Source organism: Colias philodice, chromosome 17, assembly GCF_061535455.1.
Source record: "Colias philodice isolate Cphi_HAF_F1 chromosome 17, ilColPhil1 Martin Lab GWU primary, whole genome shotgun sequence".
Classification (NCBI taxonomy): domain Eukaryota; kingdom Metazoa; phylum Arthropoda; class Insecta; order Lepidoptera; family Pieridae; genus Colias; species Colias philodice.
This window is the reverse complement of record NC_143102.1, coordinates 7,884,907-7,908,296: the sequence shown is the minus strand read 5'-3', so window position 1 is coordinate 7,908,296 and position 23,390 is coordinate 7,884,907. Positions and strand designations below refer to the sequence as shown.

General features: G+C 33.7%; 4 protein-coding genes across 5 annotated transcripts in view; 2 read left to right on the top strand and 2 right to left on the bottom strand.

The window, feature by feature from the left end:
- The window catches only part of Rim2 (replication in mitochondria 2), a 32,484-nt gene extending 20,051 nt beyond the window's left edge, over positions 1-12,433 (top strand). Inside the window, exons 4-8 of the mRNA XM_089705627.1 lie at positions 3,627-3,805; positions 7,345-7,457; positions 8,302-8,521; positions 10,085-10,187; positions 10,748-12,433. Of these exons, the coding sequence (XP_089561753.1) occupies positions 3,627-3,805; positions 7,345-7,457; positions 8,302-8,521; positions 10,085-10,187; positions 10,748-10,868 (736 nt within the window). The 3' untranslated portion in view covers positions 10,869-12,433. The remainder of the gene's footprint in view (positions 1-3,626; positions 3,806-7,344; positions 7,458-8,301; positions 8,522-10,084; positions 10,188-10,747) is intronic.
- Positions 12,434-12,843: 410 nt separating this feature from the next.
- LOC149481194 (guided entry of tail-anchored proteins factor 1) lies at positions 12,844-13,682 on the bottom strand. Its single transcript, XM_089705900.1, has 2 exons — positions 13,387-13,682; positions 12,844-13,300 (listed from the first exon to the last, which is right to left on the bottom strand). The coding sequence occupies exons 1-2, from the start codon at positions 13,471-13,473 to the stop codon at positions 12,878-12,880; spliced, it is 510 nt and encodes a 169-aa protein (XP_089562026.1). The 5' UTR covers positions 13,474-13,682; the 3' UTR covers positions 12,844-12,877.
- Positions 13,683-13,869: 187 nt separating this feature from the next.
- Positions 13,870-15,932, top strand: LOC149481193 (glutathione S-transferase C-terminal domain-containing protein homolog). Its single transcript, XM_089705581.1, has one exon. The coding sequence runs from the start codon at positions 14,074-14,076 to the stop codon at positions 15,862-15,864; it is 1,791 nt and encodes a 596-aa protein (XP_089561707.1). The 5' UTR covers positions 13,870-14,073; the 3' UTR covers positions 15,865-15,932.
- On the bottom strand, positions 15,880-22,831 carry AGBE (1,4-alpha-glucan-branching enzyme). 2 transcript variants are annotated; one of them, XM_089705572.1, is made up of 15 exons: positions 22,580-22,831; positions 21,770-21,939; positions 21,363-21,580; positions 21,023-21,167; positions 20,729-20,819; positions 20,149-20,358; positions 19,950-20,021; positions 19,694-19,865; positions 19,239-19,448; positions 18,804-18,975; positions 18,507-18,691; positions 18,154-18,291; positions 17,320-17,433; positions 16,766-16,855; positions 15,880-16,272 (listed from the first exon to the last, which is right to left on the bottom strand). In XM_089705572.1, exons 1-14 carry the CDS (start codon positions 22,690-22,692, stop codon positions 16,808-16,810), a joined length of 2,058 nt encoding a protein of 685 aa, XP_089561698.1. In that variant the 5' UTR covers positions 22,693-22,831; the 3' UTR covers positions 15,880-16,272; positions 16,766-16,807. The 2 variants fall into 2 exon arrangements, with proteins under 2 accessions (XP_089561698.1, XP_089561697.1); XM_089705571.1 differs by having other exon boundaries at positions 15,880-16,855.
- Positions 22,832-23,390: the final 559 nt, after the last annotated feature.

The window sequence follows — 23,390 nt, the reverse complement described above, 5'->3', positions numbered from 1 at the left end:
GTTTAAAGGACGATATAATTAATGGATTTATATCCAACAATCAAATCCATCTAACGATTGATAAGTAAATGCATTTATTAAATCACTAGGTTTCCGCCTGCGGCTTCGCCCGCGTTTTCAAAGCAAAACCCACATAGTTCCCGTTCCCGTGGGATTTCCGGGATAAAACCTATCCTATGTGTTAATACAATTTACCCTCTATATGTTTGCTAAATTTCATTGTAATTGGTTCAGTAGTATTTGCGTAAAAGAGTAACAAGCATACATACACATACATCCATCCTCACAAACTTTCGCATCTATAATATTAGTAGGATACTAAGGTAGGATAGGATAGGATAAACTGATGTGGCGCTTTGCTAAAATTGTCCTAAAAAATTCCGCGGTCGATCACATATAGTAGTAAAATCAAGTACAAGTGTACTTGCCTCATTTATATGTAAACTTAAATTTTGGAGCGGTGCCATGGCGTGTTTGAGCTTGATTATCATGTATCGAATCGTGACTGAATATTGATTTTGTTGTCACTTATTATTACATTATAACCAGATACTGTTTGATTTACTTATCCGGCTTGAAGGAAACTGACGCTAGGCAATGTTGATTTAGCAGTATTTACTATTTAACTAAAGTATAGTATACGTTGAGTGATAAAACTATCATGTTATAGTCTATATAATATAGCGAGTTCAGTGTTCACGTCGTTCTTGCATCTTATTTATTTGTTTCTGAGAGCCTAGGTTTCAGTTCTTCGCTTTAGTCATTAACCTTTGTTGCGATATTGTAAATTGTGTTTGTATTGTAAGTCATGTTCTATAACGTTTGCTAAAATTGTTACAAATTAGGTATGTACACAAAATAATAACTAGTAGCTAGCTAGTATGTACTACTCAGATTTTCCACGCCATTATCTTCATAGCGAGTACGTGACATTTTATTATAAGTCTTCTGTTAATTGTATTCTAACAAATATAATATATCGGAAAGTGGCTAACAACCATTAATAAGTTGTCTAATCGAATGCACATACTTTGTACGCTATTTGTACACGAAGCAGCAATTGTGTACGCTATCCATAAATACAATAATGTCAGATAACATTGGCTCAAGCAATACGTTAGAGGCAATATTGGAATACTTTGTTTAATTATACCCGAAGAGTTTTATCCGCTCGTATCCGAAACTGTTATCACTTGCACGCTAATAGATAAGAGATTGCTTGCCCCCGCGGAGGATCACGCGAGACAGGCGTGAGACAGATTTGCGATTTTTAAACATCAATATTATTGTGTTAGCATAGTGATGATTATCGCGGTTTTCAATCACCCTGTATAAACATATTTGTAACTGGGCAGACGTTTCCATTACGAAGCGTATCCGCTAGTGTACGATACTGTAACAATATTCAAATATGTAAACTATAATTAGGTGTTGACTAGGCCTTTGCAAGCATTACGATTATTTTACCTTCATACATATTTTACTTAGGGCCGATTTTTCAATGCTTGGATAAAACTTATCCGTCCAATAAAGTATTACACGATAATATTAAAATGTCACGTGAACTGTCAAATACGTGCAATAAGAATACGTTTTTAAAATGGTAGTTTTTTTATACATTATTCGACGAATAAGTTTTATCCAAGCATTGAAAAATCGGCCCTAAAATAACTGAATGCTAATATTAGGTATAATGTAACAACAATAACAGCACACTCCACACCACAACACTTTGTAAACTAAGCCAAGAAATCTAGAGCATATACAGTTGAAATCAGCGTATTTACTCTAACGGAAAATGTGTATTTATAATTCTTAATAACTACTAGGTATATTATTTGCCTCATTTGTGCCGATTGTATTGCGAATTGCGATCTGTAACGTTCCAGTAAACAGCCCCCCTATGCAAGTGGCTTTCTGTTAGCGTAGCGTTCAATAGAATAGACTACGAATGTATTAGATTGACGTAAGCTGTAGCTACGTTTATCTACAGCTTACGTCAATCTCATACATTCGTAGTCTATTCTGTTGAACGCTACGCTAACAGAAAGCCACTTGCATAGGGGGGCTGGCTTCATGTGGTAAAGGTTGTTGCTCCGATTATAATTAGAAACACTTTTATGTCTTCTATGATTTTCTTTGCAAACATTTGTACAGAGCATCTAATAGATTCATGATGTAGTATATAAATGTACGTATATGTGTATAATGTACGGTGTGGATTGATATTTTTTGGCACATTAAGAGCAGGCCTTGAGAGGCCTGTGGCGTTCTTATGTAATAAAAATTGATTCGTTATTAGTACAGAATTCACTACAGTACACGTTTTCATAAAGCGTAAATAGAATTGAAAATAAGAGGAAGAATAAAAACTGCTAAATAACAACCGACGCATACCTCGCATTAGGTTATATTAATAAGCAGATGCGGCATAATAATTGCCGTGTATTGCTATAAAGGTATATCTATAAAAGGATATCATGAGAGAAAATTACACGGCAGGCAAGTATGCAATACATTAAATATACGCTTTCGAAGCCAAATACGACTGCCAAGAGGTCACGGCGAGGCGACCCAATGTCGGTTTATATATATTTTAGTACTGTTTACATTCAGTTATCTTTCAATCCATTTACGTCATAGTACGATTTATTTACAAATCATTATCAATTACGTTATTCACCTATCTTAATTGCAAGGTGGATGGTGTTTAAAAACAATCGTATAGTGCAAAAAAGTTACTTTTTATTACACTAGTTCTTATGGTGTTTATTATTTCTATATCATCTTCGCAATAGTTATAGATTTAATGAATTTTTAAAGAGTATTCGGCTCGTATAATTTACTAGATGTAGTATACAGCGTGTTCACATTTGAAAAAAGTATTAAAACAATATTTACATTTTACTGTATTGTAACATACATGATGACACTGATTACAAGCAGCAATAGATAAGAGATTTAATTATCTTTCTTAATTACAAAACTACATTGTATTAATATGACAAATTGAAATGTAACTAGGCTATCATATCACAGTCCATTTTACCCTTTCCCTCTATCTTATCAGGAAATAAATAGTCTGCTAGACTTGAATCTTTGAATTCCTTCTATATATGATAATTGATAACGTTAATCAGTTTAAAGCGTAGATAAGTACATATAATCGTATTAATAAATCTTTAAGACTTATTAATTGCAACTGTTTTACCGACACTCTTTGTAAAATTCTAAACAAACTTTATCGGAATCATAACTTATTCTTTTTAATTAAATTTTGGAAGATTTAGATACTACTTTATTTAGTAGCCTTCTTATTTGGCATTGAAATCGATTATAAAATAGCACCAAAATCAGATTTACATACCTACATGAAATACTGCGTCGTTTTGTAGGCATGGTCATAAATATAGAGCATAACATAACATACATATAACATAATTAAAAAATGTTCATCAATGTCGTGTAGTAGCATCAAATACGCAGGTAATATTTTTCCATTTTCAAAGTTTTCACATAAATACACATAAGTATTGCTATTACATATGCTAAAACATTAATTACATATGCATAAATACACATAAGTATTGCTATTACATATGCTAAAACATTAATTCTCTTTCCAGACACATTGTGAAGAATGAAGGCACGCGGGCGCTGTTCAAGGGTCTAGGGCCGAACATTGTGGGTGTTGCGCCATCCAGAGCCATCTACTTCTGCACATATTCGCAAGCAAAGGCCATCCTCAACCAACATATACCACCGGACACGCCTATAGTGCACCTATCTGCAGCTAGCGCGGCTGGTAAGGCCATCGATTGTAGTGGACAAGCGGTGCCCCTCGGTTTTACCCGTGTAACTCCGCTCCAATTGGTCGTAGCAGGGCCGAGCCGCCCCTGTGTGCGAAGTGTGCGGCGCACACAGGCGCCAAGACAATAGGGGCGCCGCGCCGCCACTGCCACCAAAATTATTTTTGTTACCTATATGATTGTTTTTTGTAGTGGAGTATCGACAAGTAAGTAGGTACAATAGGCGCAACATAGGCCTTGTAAACAACAAAACATCTATAACGCTTATTGAACAAGTCTCTCAATATTTAATGTTTATTATTATTCACGTTTATGGTTTCATTTTACGTTTAGGGTTTTAGTTTACATTCCTTACGAGCTCAACGTTAAAACGGCGGCAGTTCTTTGAACAAGAGAAAAAGTACTAGTTATTTTAAACCGTAGAGGCGCCGAGTTTGTATGAGTATGAAATTAGTCCACTCATTTCGTCCGAAAAAAAGGCAAATAAAAGAAAGTGAATTTGCGCATCTATTTTTTTACTATGTTGTAGGGGATATCTAGAAAAGCTTAACTTGAGTTTTTCGACCAAGATTTCCTATGAGCTTTCGTCGCCATCTTGAAAAAAGGGGTAAAATTGGTTTTTCGGCAATAACTCGGCTATCCGATGAAATTAGGAAATCACTTATAAGACATTTTTTGTTCCTTTTTTAATGCTCTACAATTAAGTCCTGACCATTTTTACTGTATCGTGCATAGTTATCGAGATATCGATCGATAAAGTAAAAAATTATTGTAAGACCTGGCATCCGTTTTGACGAGTGTGTTTGCATTTTTTCAATTACAAAATTTTCTTGAAACCATTTTTCATTCATTTTACCGTGTGTTGTACTTTTTTTCGCTCAAATGTACAGTTCAACTTTTTTTTACTGCACAAACAAATTATTTGTTTAAAAAATATATTTTAGTGTGATCTTTAATTTGTTCTAAAGTCTGGTCTATGTACTTATTTTTTATCCCATCCATTTCCCAAACAATTTCCCATTCGCTTCGCCATGCGAACACAACCGAGCGAGCAGCTCGCTCGACGGTGAGCGTGAATTCACCGACTCTGCGGCGCGCTGGAGATCGTAATTTTTGTCCAACTAAAAAACTCCAAAAAGAAAATTGTAGGTCTGAATATTCTCTACAAGTTCGAATTGTACGATTTTTTAAATACATGTATATGTATTAGATACATATTATACATAATGTAGGTATATGTATTATGTCCTAAATGTAACATTTTTTCGTTACGCGTGACTTTTTCCGTTACGCGCCATCTTTTTCTTATCCCTATCACGCGTGATTCGACGTATTTCTGTAAAGTTACATATAGTAAATTATTTTTTGAAAAATAAGGTCATAAAGAAGTTTCACTTCGTACGTGTGTACACTAGTACACGCACACATTTTTTTTACTTTATCGATCAATATCTCGATAACGATGCATGATACGGAAAAAATGGTCTAGACTTAATTGTAGAGCATAAAAAAAGGAACAAAAAGTGTCATATAAGTGATTTCCGAATTTCATCGGATAGCCGAGTTATTGCCGAAAAACAAATTTTACACCTTTTTTTTAAGATGGCGGCGAAAGCTCATAGGAAATCTTGGTCGAAAAACTCAAGTTAAACTTTTCTGGGTATCCCTACAATATATCAAAAAATTAGATGCGCAAATTCACTTTTTTTTTAAATGTATATAATGAGTGGACTAAATATGAATGAGTGAGTTTCTGAACGCAACCCGATGCGATGCGTGCGACTGCGACGCAAGCGGGGCCCGGGGGTGGGGTCATGGGTATTCCCCGATTTTAACGAACGAGATAGCTAAGGCAAAACAATACAAATGAACAATCATTGGATTGAAAGTGTGTGTGTGTGTAAGGTGCGCATTGAATTTTTATAAAAAAAGAGGCGCTTCATAGGTTTCGCACACAGGCGCTGCCGGGGGTCGGCGCGGCCCTGGGTCGTAGCGTGATGATATATAGCCTTTAGCCTTCCTGAATGAATGTGCTATCACTGCTATCTAATACTGATAGAATTTTCATATTGGACCCGTAGTTCTTGAGATATAAAGCTGAAGAGTTTTTTTGTTTGTTTGAACGCGCTAATCTCGGGAACTACTGGTCCGATTTGAAAAATTGTTTCGGTGTTAGATAGCCCATTTATCGAGGAAGGCTATAGGCTATATTATATATATCATCACGCTAAGACAAACAGGAGTGGGGCCACGCGGGTGAAACCGCGCGGCACAGCTAGTTAGTTATGAACTCAAACACTCATTAAGTAAACTGGAAACAGTTAACAACTAGAACACGGTTTCTACAGAGAAGAACAGATAGGTATATGAATACCGGTTACGAGTAGTGGCATTTTCAAGTTTAAATATATATTGTATTCCACATTGAAAATGTACTAAAAATAACATATCGAGTACGATTCAATGCTACTAATGTTTATGTAAGATAAGAATGTGAGCAAGCAAAGATTAGAAAATTATGATAATTAAAACATGAAATTTGGTCGTGATCTTGAACGAAAAATATGCATAACTAAAACACAACAGATATGCGAATTCTCGCATTCGTCAACTTGTACTGAAATCAAGGCTACAGCCTACATAATATTATAACATAGCTCTTCCTACATCATAAAAAAATGGTTTCCTCTTAAAATAACAGCTTTATTGTTCTTTCGACGTATAATATCAGAAAAGACACTTTATCAGCCATGTGTGCATGTATAATTAATTATTTCCTGACGTTTTAATTCTCTTGTGTCTTCCGTTTTTAAGCTTTATTTTGTTCATATACTTTAAATCCTTTTATTTGAGGATTCCCGGTGTCGAACCACAGCCTTTCCACGTATACATTACCATTCCTGAATTCATCCCCTCAAAGTTCGTGTTGAAACCTAATAACATTTTATTAATTTGTCTTCATTTTTCCTGATCTAACTAATCTACATTATATTTATTCCTCCAATAACGGGGTGAAAACGTAACATAATATCTACAATCGAATACACGGATAGGCAGACAATTTTTCTTCGTAAATAATACAGGTATTAATATAGTTTTATAGTTTACTACTGTTCGTGATCTAAAATAAGGAAAGTTACAAATTCAAACTACAAGTAGCAGAAGATTCGAAAGTTTATTAAATACTGCAGTGAACGTAAAATGCATCGCTATTTGATAATTATCTTCAGTGACAGGAAAAATAGTACATTATCCTTATACATCACATTCTTTCTGTGATAATCATTTCTAGCTAAGAGTATTCGCAATTTGTTTATGTCCTGTTCTTTTGCGTTGCCCCTTCCAAAGCAAAAATAAGCGATTTTATTTGTCCTTCCAATTTGGCTGTAATCATCACACTATCATCAGTGTGTGGTAAGATTAATCGTCTAATTAATCTTATCACGCCCTCCCCACATGATAAGTGCAAAACGTACCCAAACATTATTTCCGCGATACCGGTAAACAACAAATAAAACGATCAAATCTATTTCAGGATTCGTCTCATGTACAATGACCAATCCGATTTGGTTCGTGAAGACTCGCCTGCAACTCGACGGGCAGAACGTTACGGCTCTCGAGTGTATCAAAAGGATATATGCGAGACACGTAAGTATATGTAGGATAGAAGTGACGCACGTTTAATATACCCACATGTTTATTTTTAAACGGATAAATGCGTATCGGGAGCGATGGAATGGTAGGATTTTGGAAGTTTGATTTGGGAGTATGGAAATCTGATAGGATCTGAAAGTAATGCAAGGGTCTACTTCGAGAACATTTCGGATTCAAATACTATGTTTCTGAGAAAGAATTCAATGTTTATTTGTGTCTATCCCATTTGTTTGAGAATAATGTCAATCGTCAGAACTAACAGACGAAAGTCAAAATAAAAACAAATACCTATCAAAACAAGAAATTGTAAGAGCGAGCGCGCACGAGCAATTTTGTCTCCGCAACTATTTTGTCTCTCCCATCAATTGTATGGGGAGTTGCGTCGCTACGTGCGCGCACTTTCATACTAGCCCATGGGTGAAGAGACAAAATAGTTGCGGAGACAAAGTTGCTCGTGCGCGCTAGCTCTAAAATAATGTTTTTGGCAAGATAAATATATTCAGTGTGTCTGACCGGGTTTAAAAATTTACAATTAATATTTTCTTCTCAAGAATTTTATAAACAGAAATACTTTATGTTTATAAACGGATATGTTTACCTTTTTTAATAATCATATAATATAAAAAAACAAAGTAAAACTACCGAGATCCTAATTAATTATTATACTAATGAAAAAATGATTGGTATGTTTCTGCACCTTTTAAACTTTACCTTTCATTCGAATACCTACGAAACTGGAAAAGTTATGTGTACGCCTCTTCTGCTCTTATCTTGAAGCTCTCACTGTGCTTCTAGAAAAGAACGGCAATAACATTAATCGAGTCGTCATCTCTCGCAGGGCATAAAAGGCTTCTACAAGGGCATAACCGCCTCGTACATGGGCATCAGCGAGACGGTGGTACACTTCGTGTTATACGAAGGTGTTAAGGCACGGCTGGTGGCAGCTCGTCGTGGGGATGGTTCGGGACCAGATACTCGCTCGCCGAGAGACTTCCTGGAGTTCATGGGGGCTGGAGCGTTCTCCAAGACCGTGGCTTCTTGTATCGCGTATCCACATGGTGAGTGGCATTTGTTGAACTTTGGTGTGTCCAAAATTGGCAGTAAAGTTGTCAAAATGCTTCGAATTCGAGATGTGCTCGCCGCCAGACATTCTACAGTGTATGGGAGCAATGGCTGGAGCGTTTTCCAAGAAATTGGAGTCTTGCATCGCGTTTCCACATGGCGAGTAGCGTTAGAGTTTTAATTAATGAGGGTACTTTTCAGGAAAATTTTCAGGGTGTGTCCGAAATTGGCAGCAATGTTGTTTAGATGGTATATTTACGAAATTAAACGTTACACACACCTAGTTGGGTACCTCTGACTTGCTAAGTCAGTAAATGTATGCTTTTGCCGGGAGATTTCCTCAAGTTAATGGGCGTTTACGCATCCTCGTAGGCATGGCGTGAATACAAAGTAATTTACATCTTTTGATCTTTGAGCCTTTTTTGTTTGACTACAGGGATACAATTAAATGGGCTTTGCGACGCAAATTTTGTTATTTCCTAAATAATAATTTAATGGGCACAGTAAACAAACCTCGATATCTTAACAAAATGAGAATCAATCATTACTAAGATATTGTAAAAAACGTTTCTAGGACGTGTTATCGTTTGCAATCTTAGAGTTGACATATATACATGTGTGATAACATAAAAATACAATTCGTTACGTAAGACTTAAAGGTCACCAACTAAATATGTACTTCATGCTAGTTTTAAATGTTTGCACAAATGAAATATATAAATAGATAATAGATTTATTAAAGGGGATCTATGGAAAGTTACAATTTTAATATATAATTTTTTTATAGTTATGTGGATACTAATTCTTTTGATAGTGACTCGAAATTAACAAAAATGCAGTAAGAAATATATGTAATTGAAGTAAATTGGCGAGATCTGGGAGACAGATAAACTATTAATTGGTCAAGCTTGTCTTAATCATAATGTCCTTGGCACCGAGTTTGGATTCTACTTTATTTAACACTTTAATTGTACAGGAAAACAAAATTCATGAAATAAACAATATGAGACAGTAAAAATATATCACAATGGACGGCCGTATATCATCTCACTACGATCTCTTTAAAATTATGAATCTAATAGGGTGCACTCTTAGTTTTTCCTTTTTGAACGATATTTATCTATTGGACGACTTGACATTAAATACTCGAGACTGAGGAAACAATAGCACTTATGGTGTTATTTGTCACCCTTAATAAAAAATTATAACCGAAATTTAATAACCATTAATGAGAGCATTTATTTCTTCGACAATAATTGATAGTCTTCTTTTTCTTATATGGCAATTCCCAATCCCAGTGAGGACGGATTCTGACGGTTGATGGTCATAACCATATATTTAAACAAAACAAGATATAGTTTATTTCGATGCTTTGACATCTACTAACCCCTGTATAAACTACAAATTGGCTACTTTACATTGCATTAACCCCCTTGACCACCGAGCGGCCCGATCGGGCCACGACACAATAGATTTTCTATTGTGTCTGTGATTCCGAGGGCTGAGGGATAATTATAGTATTAATTTGTAATAGTTAATTCAAACATATTTATTTTCAGAGGTGGCAAGAACACGGCTCAGAGAGGAAGGTGATAAATATCGCAAGTTCTGGCAGACGCTTCATACCGTCTGGATGGAGGAGGGCTACCGTGGAGTCTATAGGTATGTTAATTATTAAAAATTATAAATCGTTTCCATTAAAAGAGATAAGTAATAACCTATTATTTTATCAAAGATTATCAAGTGAGCATTAATTGTTTTGATTAAATAATTATGAATTCTTTGTTTTGTTTTGACTACTCTGACTTGAAAAAATTACTGAAAATCAAACATGGACATTGAATTGTAATAATAGGAAAAAATTATATAGACAGTGTTTTGTTTTCATATTTATTAGAAGGTTTCTAGTCTTGCAGCGAATCGAAATTGAAAATCCTGCCCTTATACGAAAAAATAACTCATTTTCAAAATTACGTTTTGCCATAATTACATATGTATATCTTTTTTACACGCTTTATATTAGCTTCACCTGTATGTTTGTAACCGACTTCTTTGGGCGCGATTTTGACCCACTTTAAACGGCCAGATTTCGTTCAAACTTTGTAGATTTATTGAGGACCGATGACAATACACTAATTTGATAAAATTTTCTATTTTTAGTTCGGTTTTCTATAAAAAGCGTGTTTTTTAGTTTTTTAAACTATTATTATTATTATTAACAGAGGCCTAGGCACGCAGCTGGTCCGTCAAATACCGAACACAGCGATCATGATGTCGACATACGAGGCAGTAGTGTATCTGCTCACGACACACTTCAATAGCTCCTTCTACGAGAACACTTAGCCGCTGGCCTGAACGCTTAGAGCTGATCCACACTCGATGTCGAAGGCATTAGTCATGTAGACGACTAAATGTGACTGTTTAGTCGCAGGAGGTTATAGAAGCCATTGTTAGTTTGTAGCATCCAGTTTTGTCTATGGCAAGAATATGGATACACCCATGTTTGATCTATGGCTATGGTTCGTTGTCTATGATACATTTCTTCAATAATAAAAATTGTCACTCGAGATATCGTTTATATTGGTTTGCACACATAATGTTGAAATTGGTTCACGTTTTGTATTGATAGATTTTTATATTTTTAAACATATTGTTATATTTTGACTGTATAATATCATTTTTATACGATACTCTTTTATTGGTTATGGAGAAATCTTGTAGGACGACTGTTTCCCTCGAGCTATTATTGTTAAGTGATAACATAGTGAGTGTACACATAAATGTTTCTTTTGTAGTTTTAGTAAAAACGAAAACGAGTTTAACACTATGGTTATTTGGAAGTAACAAATCCAGTCCGAATAAGCCGCCTACTTACTCGCAAGTTTTAATGTTAGTCATTAGGTTTCTAGTCTTGCAGCGAATCGAAATCGAAAATACTGCCCGTACGCAATCATTCGAAATTAAAAATAAATTTCACACATACATATAGATTGTTTGATTATTATGTTCGATAAATAAATTTTTTAAAAGGTGTCTTTAACTTCTCTATACATTTTCCAATTAATTACACATTCTGAAGAAATTTAACGGTTTTACTTATTGCATCCAATATACTAAAGGCAGATTTTTCTAAATAGAGACTTTACCGCATTTTTGACAATAAAAAAATGATATTAAGTCAATAATTGAGACAAAATTTGCCTTTGGATAGGTTTTTCGAGTTTGTAAGACTGTTTGTAAATGATGAAAATTAAATATTGGCATAATTTAGATGTTGTGAATCCTGTTGTCTCTATTTAAAGAAATATTATGCTAAGGGATTTTTGTTAGTCATACGATATATTCATAATTATTTTTTCGATTAATAAGAGCATATTAACTATAATAATACTTCTATTAAATTTATAATGAGCAAATTTCGAATCAAAATTGATTAGGTATGTTATCTTTGTTAGTAATATTCAAGGTACCTTAATATTAAGAAATAAAATTTTAAACAAATGTTATCAAATAGAAATTCTAGCACAAATGTTGCATATTTAGAATTTATGAATTCTATAAAAGAGAAAGGTATTTTGGAAGTCCCTTAGTGCAGTTAAAATAGTTAATTGTGAGCTGTGATATAGCGCTTATTAGTTATTTGTAAACATTGGATTTATTCAATGTATAGTGCTTTCGGAATGACTATATATATTATCGTTACTCGATTGTAAGTTTAATTTCATAGCGTTTTTATGTTCTAATGAGTATTAGAACATGAATATTATTAATTCTGTAGATGTTGATTTTGTATGTCAAGGTAAGCAGATTTTTGGTTGTTAGATATATTTTAAAGATATAATTGGACGTATGTCAGACTGAGTATAAGATACAATTGAATTTGTTTAACAAATAAATCATTAAAAATATTGTTTGTTTTATTCTCTTCCTGTTTTCCTTAAATACATACTTTGTTGACTTGTAAATAAGTGCAATATGCAAATGGATAGTGAAGCATCTGCAATTATTACTTCAAATGCAAATAATCTTTCAATTGAATGTTGTGGCTTATGGTTGGAATACAATTTAGAAAGAAATCAATAATTATTTCTATAATTTGTCAGGCAACAATATGTAGCTTTTATTAATGTTTATTTCTCGATTACACTAGAAGACAAATGAATCAAGCCTTTTAAGAGTTCAATGAAGTGCACTCATGGAAGAAAAATGAATATATGCAATTTTGTGATAGGCATACAAACTCAGTCTGTAATAAGAGGCCAAATAGCCTATGCACTTTGTATGAAATGTTATGATTTGAGAACAAATGAAAAAACAATTATGTCAAAATACGCTTTAATAAATACAACAAATTAAGGCACAATAGGTTTCAACAATGTCCTTATTGATATATTGGACATAATCACCCACATGTGAGTTGAGATGGCATTTGGGGTCTCGCTTGGATATTTCAATATTGTAGAAAATGGAAACAGATTTGCATGTAAAGCTACTATCGGCTCACGTCGGAAACATATCACTGAAATTATAACAATAAAAGCAATAACAGCTTGCAGGACAATATGAACTGTTCCTTTGACTGCTATGCTCTTGCTGAGCCTCGTCTGTGAATTTTCTTTCAGTTCACTTTCTAGCTTGTTTATCTTTCTTTGTAATTTGGAATATGCAGCAAATTCATCCTTCATAGAAATTTGTTTTTGTTCACTCTTTAGTGTTAATATTTCATCCCAAAGCTTGCGTTCTTCGTAAGACGGTCGAGAGAAGCAGGCTACAATCTGAAATTTAAGTTTATGTGGTCAAACTAATCAAGAAACAATACAGAATTTTATTTATTGTAAATTAAATACTTTAAAACACTTACTGGTTTGACTAGAATGGGAACTAATGCACTCAGTGTACATAAAATTAAAAAGTAAATAAGAAGGAACCCATTCAAAATCTCAATCATTTTGTTTAATTACTGAGGTTGCAATTATTACAAAAATGAAAAAGGAATAATGCATAAATCTTAGTTAAATAAATATATTTTTTTTTTCTATAAATCAGCACTAGGTCCATTCATTTGATAAAGTAAATCAGATAATTATAATAATAAAGAAATATTTTATTTCACGATGTCACTGTTTTGAATTTTGATCTTGTGGTTTTGACTTTTGATTTTCATTTTCAAATAATGACAGACGACAGTTGACACTTGAGTCTTGACACTAAAACCACAGTTTATTTACCTAAAAACGTAGAGGGAGAATTACTTGATTAATTTTATATTAGTTCTCTATTTCATGTCATGGAGGATATTGGATATGTCACAGCTGACAGCACACTGACAGCTCAAAGTCACAGGTCAAAACTGTGGTCAAAACTCACATGTGTATTATTGAGCGCGTGTTTTAATTTTTTACTTATTTACCTTTTATAATTTGAAAATAATAAAAAATACATTTTAAAGGTAAAATACATCATCATAAATAAACAATAACGGACTTCTACGCCTACGAAGTACTTAACAATCATTATATTTGTTTGTACACAATTATTATAGTCCAAGATGGTAAATATTTTATATTTAGAGGCCAATAGTAGTTTAGATGAATATAATACATCTTCATCACTTAAAGTGTCCATAGAATCTCTTATTACCTATTGTGTGTACAAATACTGTTCTCCCAAAGACATCGATATTAATTTTGTGCACAATAATAGAAGTAACAGTGTAAATACTTTCGATTTAAGAATTGTAGAGGGTGTTGTTGTTAACCAGCAAGATATCCCTTGGCAAGTAGCATCTTGTGTGTTCCCTGTAGTGCTATATGAGGACACGATTATAACAGGCCTGTGTGCAGTTGCGAGACATGTTTCTAAATATAGAGTCTTACCAGAGTCTACATTTGAACATCATGAAGGTTTACTAGGCTTTCGTAAAAGCTGTCTACAAGCTCCTAACGAAGTATCAATATGGACAAAGTTTTGTGAGGTTGATATTATAAAAACAGTTTCAAGTTTATTTGAAGTGACTAACTTAAATGAATTACCAGTTAATTTGGTCAAATTTGAGAATCATTTACACAAACCAGTAAGAGTACATAATATTTATAAAGTTGCAAGAAAATTAAAGAAAGATAATGAAATAAAGAATCAGAATGATGACAATGATACAGGACAACTTGAGAAACAAAGAGCACCGAAACCAAGAAAGTGGAAATCAAATAAAAAGAAAAATGTTGAGTTAGATTGTGCTGCTAAATTAGAAAAATTGGATATAAGTCATCAATTTGCTGAAGGTCCATTTTTAAGTCTTGCTGACATACTTTTGTTACCATCATACACTATTCTCATGAAATTATTAGGTAAAGCTATTTTTATGGAGTACCTAACACTAACATATAAATGGTACAACAATTTAGTTGATATCCCTGAAATGAAAGAAATTATGGGAGTTTTAGAGCCTTTGCATATTGAAACTTTACCTTTTGAAGAATTAACTTTACCTGAAACTGAAGATGTAAGTCTTTATCAAAAAGATCCTAAGAGACATAATCCTAGAAAGAGGCTCTTCACAAAACCTGAAGATATTGAAAGGGCTTTAAGTTCTGTTACGGAAGACTTAGAACTAACAGTTCAGGATAATATTATGGATGATGGTGTTGATTGGGACACAATTCCTAGTGGTGCAAATCCCTCAGCAGGACATTTACCTGTTGAAAGAGTGAATAGGAAGTCACAGCAATTAGAAAACTTAACATTGGCAGTTACTGCTATGGCAAAAGAGGGAGATTTGATTGTAGACTTCTGCAGTGGCAGTGGACATTTAGGAATTCTAATAGCACACCTCTTACCAAAATGTACAGTAATTTTACTAGAAAATAAAGAAAAATCTTTATTAAGAGCTAGAAACAGGGCCCATGAGATGGGCTTAACAAATGTATACTTCTTTCAATGTAATTTAGATTTTTACATAGGGAAATTTGATATTGGTGTTGCCCTTCATGCTTGTGGGATAGCCAGCGATTTAGTGTTGGACAAATGTTTGCAGGCCAATGCTAAATTTGTTTTGTGTCCTTGTTGCTATGGCTCCCTCCACGCTACAGACAGATTAACCTATCCAAGAAGTAGTAAATTCAAGAGTGTGTCAATTGACCAATATTTATGTATTGGTCATACAGCTGATCAAACTCACAAAGAGCATCCTTTGAGTGTGAGGGGTGCAAGGTGCATGGCTATCATAGATTCTGACAGAGGTAAACTCGCTGAAGAACACGGTTATAAAGTTACTTTATCCAGGCTAAAACCATTGTCATGCACCCCTAAAAACAACTTATTGATTGGGGTTCCAAACTGAAGTAAAATACAGATGTTATATAAAATGCTTTATTTATAAAATAAAATATTTTTGTACTAATCAACAAAGTCTTTTATTTCGAAAATTATAAAGCTATTATAATTTTCTACATGCATTTAATTTATTTTAGTAATATTATAAAAAATATTTTTTATCAATCTTTTAACAAACAGAACAACTTGTTTATACTTAAAAATATTTATAGCAACCAATACAAGCACAAATAAATAACTAGTAATGAATATAATATATTAAACAATACAATGGCAGTTTAAAACAATATTATAGTTATACAATACAAAAATTTGGCAAGATTATAATATACAAGTGCAATTGCATTGTAATTCTTGGGTTTTCATCATATTAAAAGATATTGTGATAAAAAAAAATGTATGAATAGGCATGGACGTATAAAAAAAGACGGACGCCGTTTTACGAACAAACAACGTGAAGCCACCGTAGTAAGCTAGCGATCGTGTAAAGACAATGAACACGCACACATTCTCACCATAGTAAGCTAGTCGACCGCCATTACGTCGTGAACTACCGACTGATTAACTGCGTCACTGTTTCACAAAAAATATTTAAAATGCCGTCTTGCGTGGTTAAATGGTGTCGCAACAGTACAATTTTAAATAACAAAACACAAGGGATTACATTCCACAGGGAAGCAAGTTATTTCTTTTATGTTTTAATGACAGAATTATTACGGCAAAATTTATAGAAAAAAATATAGCCGCCATTGTCATCAGGACAGCTGTTGCCATAGTGTTGCCATGGCAACATGGCACACACACATGGATGTGTCGCCGCCATTACTAGGCTTCACTCAATGTTTAGGCGATACTCCGTCCGTCTTTTTTTATACGTCCATGTGAATAGGTATAAGTATACTATATAGATACTTTCAGCAACTTGAAAAATTGGATCTTCTTTAAACCTTTTAATCACACTTAGCATACACAATGGCAGTGCGGCATGGAATATAAACCTGAAATAAAATTAAAAAAAAATCATTTGGAACCAAACATATAAAAAAACACACACACATGACATACTATTTAGGATTTCCTATTCTAGATTGATATATTTAATTGTATGTTTTCTAATAAAAAATTTATGTCTAAGTAGGTAGGCTACATTATAATAAGATAGGTACTGCAGGTAAGCGGAAGCTTCAATCTAGACTTGTCTCGACTAGATCGAATTTAATTCGTAGCAGTTAAATCAGCTGCGAAGACGTAGATTTTTTGTTGTTTTTTGAACACAGTGTTCAAGTGATTAGTGAACTTAAGTAATTATACCTACGATATAATTAGTAAAAACAGCATTCATATGTCGCGAACAGTTGGTTAAATCAGCCGTTTCATAAAAAGTCTAGGTTCTTTTGTAAACCGCGCCGTTACAAACACTAAAATTAAAGGATAGAATATAATGGTGACTCTAAAACCTCACCTGCACAGAATCATTTCTATTTCCCCAAGGAATATTCATTGTGTAATGGAACTCTCCATCAGGCTCAACCCGACCAAAACCACCATACTTTTTACTATCCGAGCATAATACCGCCTGAAAACAGAAATAATAAGTGATATTTAATTTATCTATTCTAACTAAAACATTTCTAACCAAAGTATTTTTATAGTATTGAAAGTATGTATTTTATTATGAATATATTTATAGATGCAGTGCATTCCATTATTTTAACCACATGCACTTATATATTAACCTCACATCTATACTAATATTATAAAACTGAAGAGTTTGTTTGAACGCGCTAATCTCAGGAACTACTGGTCCGATTTAAAAAATTATTTCGGTGTTAGTGTCGCCGCACACGAACCACTCGCGACAGCCACAAGTGCTGCCACGAGAAGTTAGAAGCGTGTAGCGAGTGGCGGCCACCGGCGTCAACCGTGTGCGGCACAGAACTGTGTGCGGCGAGTCCATATAAAATGTGTGAAAAGAACAGGAAATATGCCGGTGGCGGCGTTTTGTGGTTGTGGCCTGTGGCCCGTGTGCGGGAGCCCTTAGATAGCCCATTTATCGAGAAAGGCTAAAGGTTATATGTCATCACGCTAAGACCAACAGGAGTGGACCAATGCGGGTAACACCGCGATGCACAGCTATTAACGAAGAAAGTTAAATTGTGGATTCAGTTTTAATATTAGGTATAAAACAATATAATAAAGGATGGCAGACTGGAGAGATTTCTGTTGCAGTAATTAAGTAAATTAGCAAATTTCTAAAGTACCCGGTGTTTTTTTAATTCTAAATTTTCTGAAATACCTGGTATTTTCCAGGAAGATTTACACCGACTCTGTAATCTGTGAAACTCTGATTCGGGTGGAAGTTAAACACGAACAATAAACCCGCACGTTCGAACGCTATCACCTTGTCCCCTTCATGTTTGCACGATACGTATCCCTGAAATTGTAAAATACAAATGCGATTATAATATTTGAGCCTTAACGAAATGATTCAATGATTCATTTGTAGAACAGGTGAATAGCTTTTCACTACAAGTTTTACATTTAAATATGTACGAAATTAGAGTTTTTATTATATTATTCTGATGAAATTACAACTCCCTTGAAGTTTGGTGAAATCAGAGAAGGATGGGATAATAATATGTTGCTCACTGGATCAGATCGCAGCCAGCCGTACTTTTCTTCCAACGCGTGCATGTCCACATCGAACTGGTTCAGGAACTTGTATTTGAGCAGATCATCGTCCACGAGATTCCACTGGCGACGCGCGTAGTGATATGATGAGTTGTTACCAGCCCGGGGGAAGTCTAACCACTCGGGATGACCGAATTCGTTACCTGTTTAATTTTTTCCAAGTAAGTATATAACAATGAAGAAGTAACATGAAGTGAACCAATTTTATACATTTTCCGATCAGCAGCTTTGAAGTCAGTTTAAAATATATCTCACCGATAAAATTCAGATAAGCTTCACCACCGAGTGCATTTGTGATGAGTCTTATCATACAATGTAGGGCCAAGCCGCGCTCCACCACTGGGTTGGGCTCGCTCATTGTGCTCATGTGCGTATACATTTCTTTGTCCATTAGCCAGAACGCGATTGTTTTGTCACCCACTAAGGCCTGGAACATTTTCATTCGAATTTAATTAAATAGAGCGACTTGAACCGCGTAAATGAAAGTTAGTTTGAATGAAACCTATTATAATAAATACTAATCTAGAACAGTTCTTTTTAATATTGGCATGATAATAAACCAACTAATGCATACTCTACCCGGCTACTTGAATAAAAATTAATATAAAAGTAACAATATGGCGACGTCGGCTAAGATAAAGATCGATTTTATGTAGCTAGAATGATTAACTATCATATCATAGTAGGTACCTGATCGTGACTCTCGGCATACGCGACGGTGCCCTCCTGCCAGCGTCTGTTGGTCAGAGTGTGGACAATATGGCCCATCTTCCAGTCCTCATCTTTCTCCTCCTTGAGCAACTTGATCCACATGTCCGGGATGGCCATGCCCAGCCTATAGTCGAAACCAGTGCCTCCTTCCTTGACTGGACGGCCGGTTGCTGGCATGCCTGATACATCCTGTTGAATGAGATGGTTATAAATTTACAAAAAAATAAATTACTTATTGATTGCAAACTAAAATGACATTTTTGATTAGGTGATGATATTAGAATCGTCATAATATACTAAAAAAATATGCACTTGTTTGAAAATAAGTTTCTACAGAGAAGTGATGGCATGAAATTCTGTAGTTTCTCTTTTAAATAGTATCAATTATTATAGAAGATTAAAAGAAAACTGTCCTAATACATTTTGATAATTACCTCAGCGATTGTAATGGCCCTATTATCCGCGTTGTGTACTATTTCGTTAGCTAACATAAGATAGACGAGAGCCTCTGTGTCAACGTTAAGACCGTAGTACTCGTCGTAATGACCGGAGAAGCCTTCACCGATACCACGACTATGGTATAACATTGAGGTCACTCCATCGAATCTACAAACATTAAATATCAATGAATTATGGAGTTTCTTATGTTGATGATAATGTATTCATCGTGTGAAAAAACGTATACTTTACCTGAAGCCATCGAACTGATACTCTTGTTGATACCAACGCAGATTGGAAAGTAAAAATCGTAGCACCTCAACTCTGCAAAAAATAATAATGGTAGCTGAAGCCTATAGCTAATAAAATAACTTTATTATTACTTATTTCATAGTAATTTTTATTATAATGTGTACTCATATATTAATATGATTATATTGTAATCACTTACTCTGAATAATTGAACAATCGGCTGTCCCAGAGTGAGTGTGTTCCTCTTGGCCCGTCATGGAAGAAGCATGATGTGGTCCCATCAAACTCATTGAGTCCATCGAGCGTGTTCTTGGAGGCGTGCGAGTGAACAATATCTAATAAAACATATATACCCATCTCGTGTGCCTTATCTATCAGCTCCTTCAGCTCACATGGGGTTCCATACCGGCTGCAAAAAAGTCATTGAATCAATGGTGTCTTATAGTTCCACTTTTTTTGAAAAATTAAGTACTACTTTAAACTTATCACGTTAAGTCTCATGAGTAATGACTTCCTTTTCTTCAGGAGGATTTCCATCTGTACAAGGTAATAATATTTTTTGGCCGGCAACTCTAAATATTTATTCACAGTTCTAAATATTTATTTCTAGACTTTGCTTTAGGTATAACTTCAAAGGCCAATGTGTTTGTTACTATACAAATTAAGGTGCTTTATTTGGAATTAATCAGTGTGTACTGTGTATGTAATTTTTCAGTATACTTTAGAAGATCCTTTTCTATAATCTTATCAAGTATTAGGTAAAAGAAGTTGCATGTTACCTGCTAGCAGCAAAAAAGCTAGTTATTTGATATCCAAATGACGCATAGTAAGCATGTTCCATTATGGCCATCAATTGGATTGCATTGTATCCTGAAAGTATTATAAAATCAACCTCTTTGATAAAGTCTTAAAATTTAAAATGCTACTATCTCATAGTTACCTCTTAAATAAATAAATAAATATTTAATAGTTTTTTTTCTATCACAAATAAATACAAGTGAATCAAACCTAAACAGTACAATCCTCAAAGGACTATTATCTTTTAATTTCATTATATTCAAGATTATATGTACCTAATTTTTTTATTCTTGGTAGAACATTGTCTTTAAACTCGGTATATGTTCCAACTCGTCCCTCTGTAGTGGCAATACCCACATGGCATTCATAGATACGCAGGGATTTCGGCCTGTCCACTTTTGGGTTTTTGAATTTGTAAGGCTGAAAATATTACATAATTTACAATAATGAAGAAAGTATGTATAAAAAGATTATTTTAGGCTTATTTTTTATACAAATATTTTTTTTTCAACTATTGCCCTTGCAAAAATCAGTTATTTATTATATTCTTATAGTACGGATTGTTGATTTAAATTATTATAAAAACGTAAAAGAGACAAATATTAAATTACTTACATTACTTGGTTTATAAATGAACTGCTGATATGTAAAACCTTCATGGGGCTTCACATAGCTAGCCCATGGAGATACTCTGTACAAATGGTCATTGACAATGATCTGCACTCTACTTTGGTGTATAAGAGGGCAAGAACCGTCACTATTGGGCGGAATATAGAGCTCCCACTTTCCAAACTCAAGTTTTTTGAAAGGATGACTCTTCGTATTCCAGCCATCTAAAAATAAATAGTTTATCATTTGTATACATATATGGCTAATGGCACATAAATTAAAGATAAGAAATACTACAATTTTTACTTATTTACTCAAAATATGATTATAATATTGATGAGAATATTTAAAATCAGTCAAGAAGTTTGAGTTTAATCGTAAAAAAAATATTGATATTATTTGGTGAGACATACTAAAGTCTCCTTGAAGATGTATAGAATGTGCACCAGGAGCCCATTCTCGCCAGGTTACAGATCCATCGGCACCAAACTGAGGTCCGTAGAACTTATAAGCCGTTGTGAAACCTTCAATTCCTCCCTCCCATGACTCCATCTTCTCCCAAATATCTTTGAAGCAAGCATATCTGAAATAATTGAGTTAAAATTTATTTTAGTTTTGGGTATGATAAGTATTAGTAGTTTTATTCTTATAATTTAGAAAATCACATATTTTATGAATGTTGTTAGTAACTATATTAAGTATTAACATGTACCTTTAACTATATTAACAGTAGGTTAAACACAATTAGAGAAAATCATATTTCTGGAATTTTATGAATTGCCTACAATCCGCAATAACTGCAACATCAACAAAATTCTTTTGACCTTCAATTTGTTATTTGACATTGAAAATGTCATTCAAGCGTAAATAAATTGCTTAAAGCGCCTGTATGATGTACGTATAAAAAAACTGAATTATGTTGCCTATAACTTGAAATATCTTCGTATGAGTGAGTCATTAATAGGTACTAACATCTATTTTGCTTTAATTAAATAAAACAATATTTCTTTATTAATTAATTTTACAGAAACAGATTTTCTCGGTAAAATTTATTTGCTTTCATTGGCCTTAGAAACTTCAAGCGCTAAAGCGCTGAGCTGTCAAAACGTCGTAAATACAAAACATAACCAATAAAACTTCGTATTTCGTTATTTGAGCCGTATTTACTCGCATATTTTGTAGAAAAATCCTCTAATTCAGTAAGTAAAAATTTGGAGACTTACCTGCGGCGTATTTCTTTTTCATAAGGCCGTAAATAACCGTCGCGTTCAAATAATTTGTCAATGTCGGGCACCGAAACGTCCATCGGGGCCATTGCTGAATAATTACCTCCCATTGCAGATAACTATAGTTGTATAGATTGAGTATTTTCTTACGAGTCTATGCGCACGCGCCACACTACAGCGGGAAGCGATAGATATCTTTTAAATGAGAATTGCTCAGATGAAATGAAGAGTAAATAATATAAACTGATAAATTATTACTGAAGGTGTAAGATCAAACAGGCTTATCCTGATATATTATGTTCAATAATATATAAAGGTCAACATTACTTGATAAAGTTTAAAATTTATAACTTATCTACCTCATTTTATTTAACATTTACTTTCTTAACTTTTAAAGCAAAATAATTTTATAGAAATAGGTATATTAGGTAGATAAAAGAATACAATTTTCAAAAAATATAAGTAAAAATTTTAGATACCTATTCATCTTTAATTTTTGTAAGGTTTAAAATAGGTACATATTATTTCATGATTATTTCTTTCTTTTTTTTCCAGCACTTTATATTGCCATTTCTACATAGACCTATGTTTTTCTTAAACTTCTGATTCAAATTGTCCCACTATAAATTCTCTTCTCTATTAATAATTAGTTTAAAGTTTGATGATACTAATATAGAACAAATCAGAAAAGAACATTAATTAATTTCTGTCTCGGGTACTTTCACACAAAAAATATCTGCACACTAAATATACCAAATTTGAGTTCTGAATTTACTCTTTAGCAACAAATATAAAATTATATCAAACA

What these genes read in the sequence shown, in the direction of transcription:
- LOC149481194 (XM_089705900.1), bottom strand. Translation starts at nt 13,473, where the DNA reads ATGATTGAGATTTTGAATGGGTTCCTTCTTATTTACTTTTTAATTTTA. An exon ending in TTCCCATTCTAGTCAAACCA is followed by an intron (nt 13,301 to 13,386) that starts GTAAGTGTTTTA and finishes CTTAAATTTCAG; the next exon opens with ATTGTAGCCTGCTTCTCTCG.
- LOC149481193 (XM_089705581.1), top strand. Translation starts at nt 14,074, where the DNA reads ATGGTAAATATTTTATATTTAGAGGCCAATAGTAGTTTAGATGAATAT.
- AGBE (XM_089705571.1), bottom strand. Translation starts at nt 22,692, where the DNA reads ATGGGAGGTAATTATTCAGCAATGGCCCCGATGGACGTTTCGGTGCCC. An exon ending in GAAAAAGAAATACGCCGCAG is followed by an intron (nt 21,940 to 22,579) that starts GTAAGTCTCCAA and finishes CAATTATTTCAG; the next exon opens with ATATGCTTGCTTCAAAGATA. An exon ending in GCTGGCTGCGATCTGATCCA is followed by an intron (nt 18,292 to 18,506) that starts GTGAGCAACATA and finishes TTACAATTTCAG; the next exon opens with GGATACGTATCGTGCAAACA.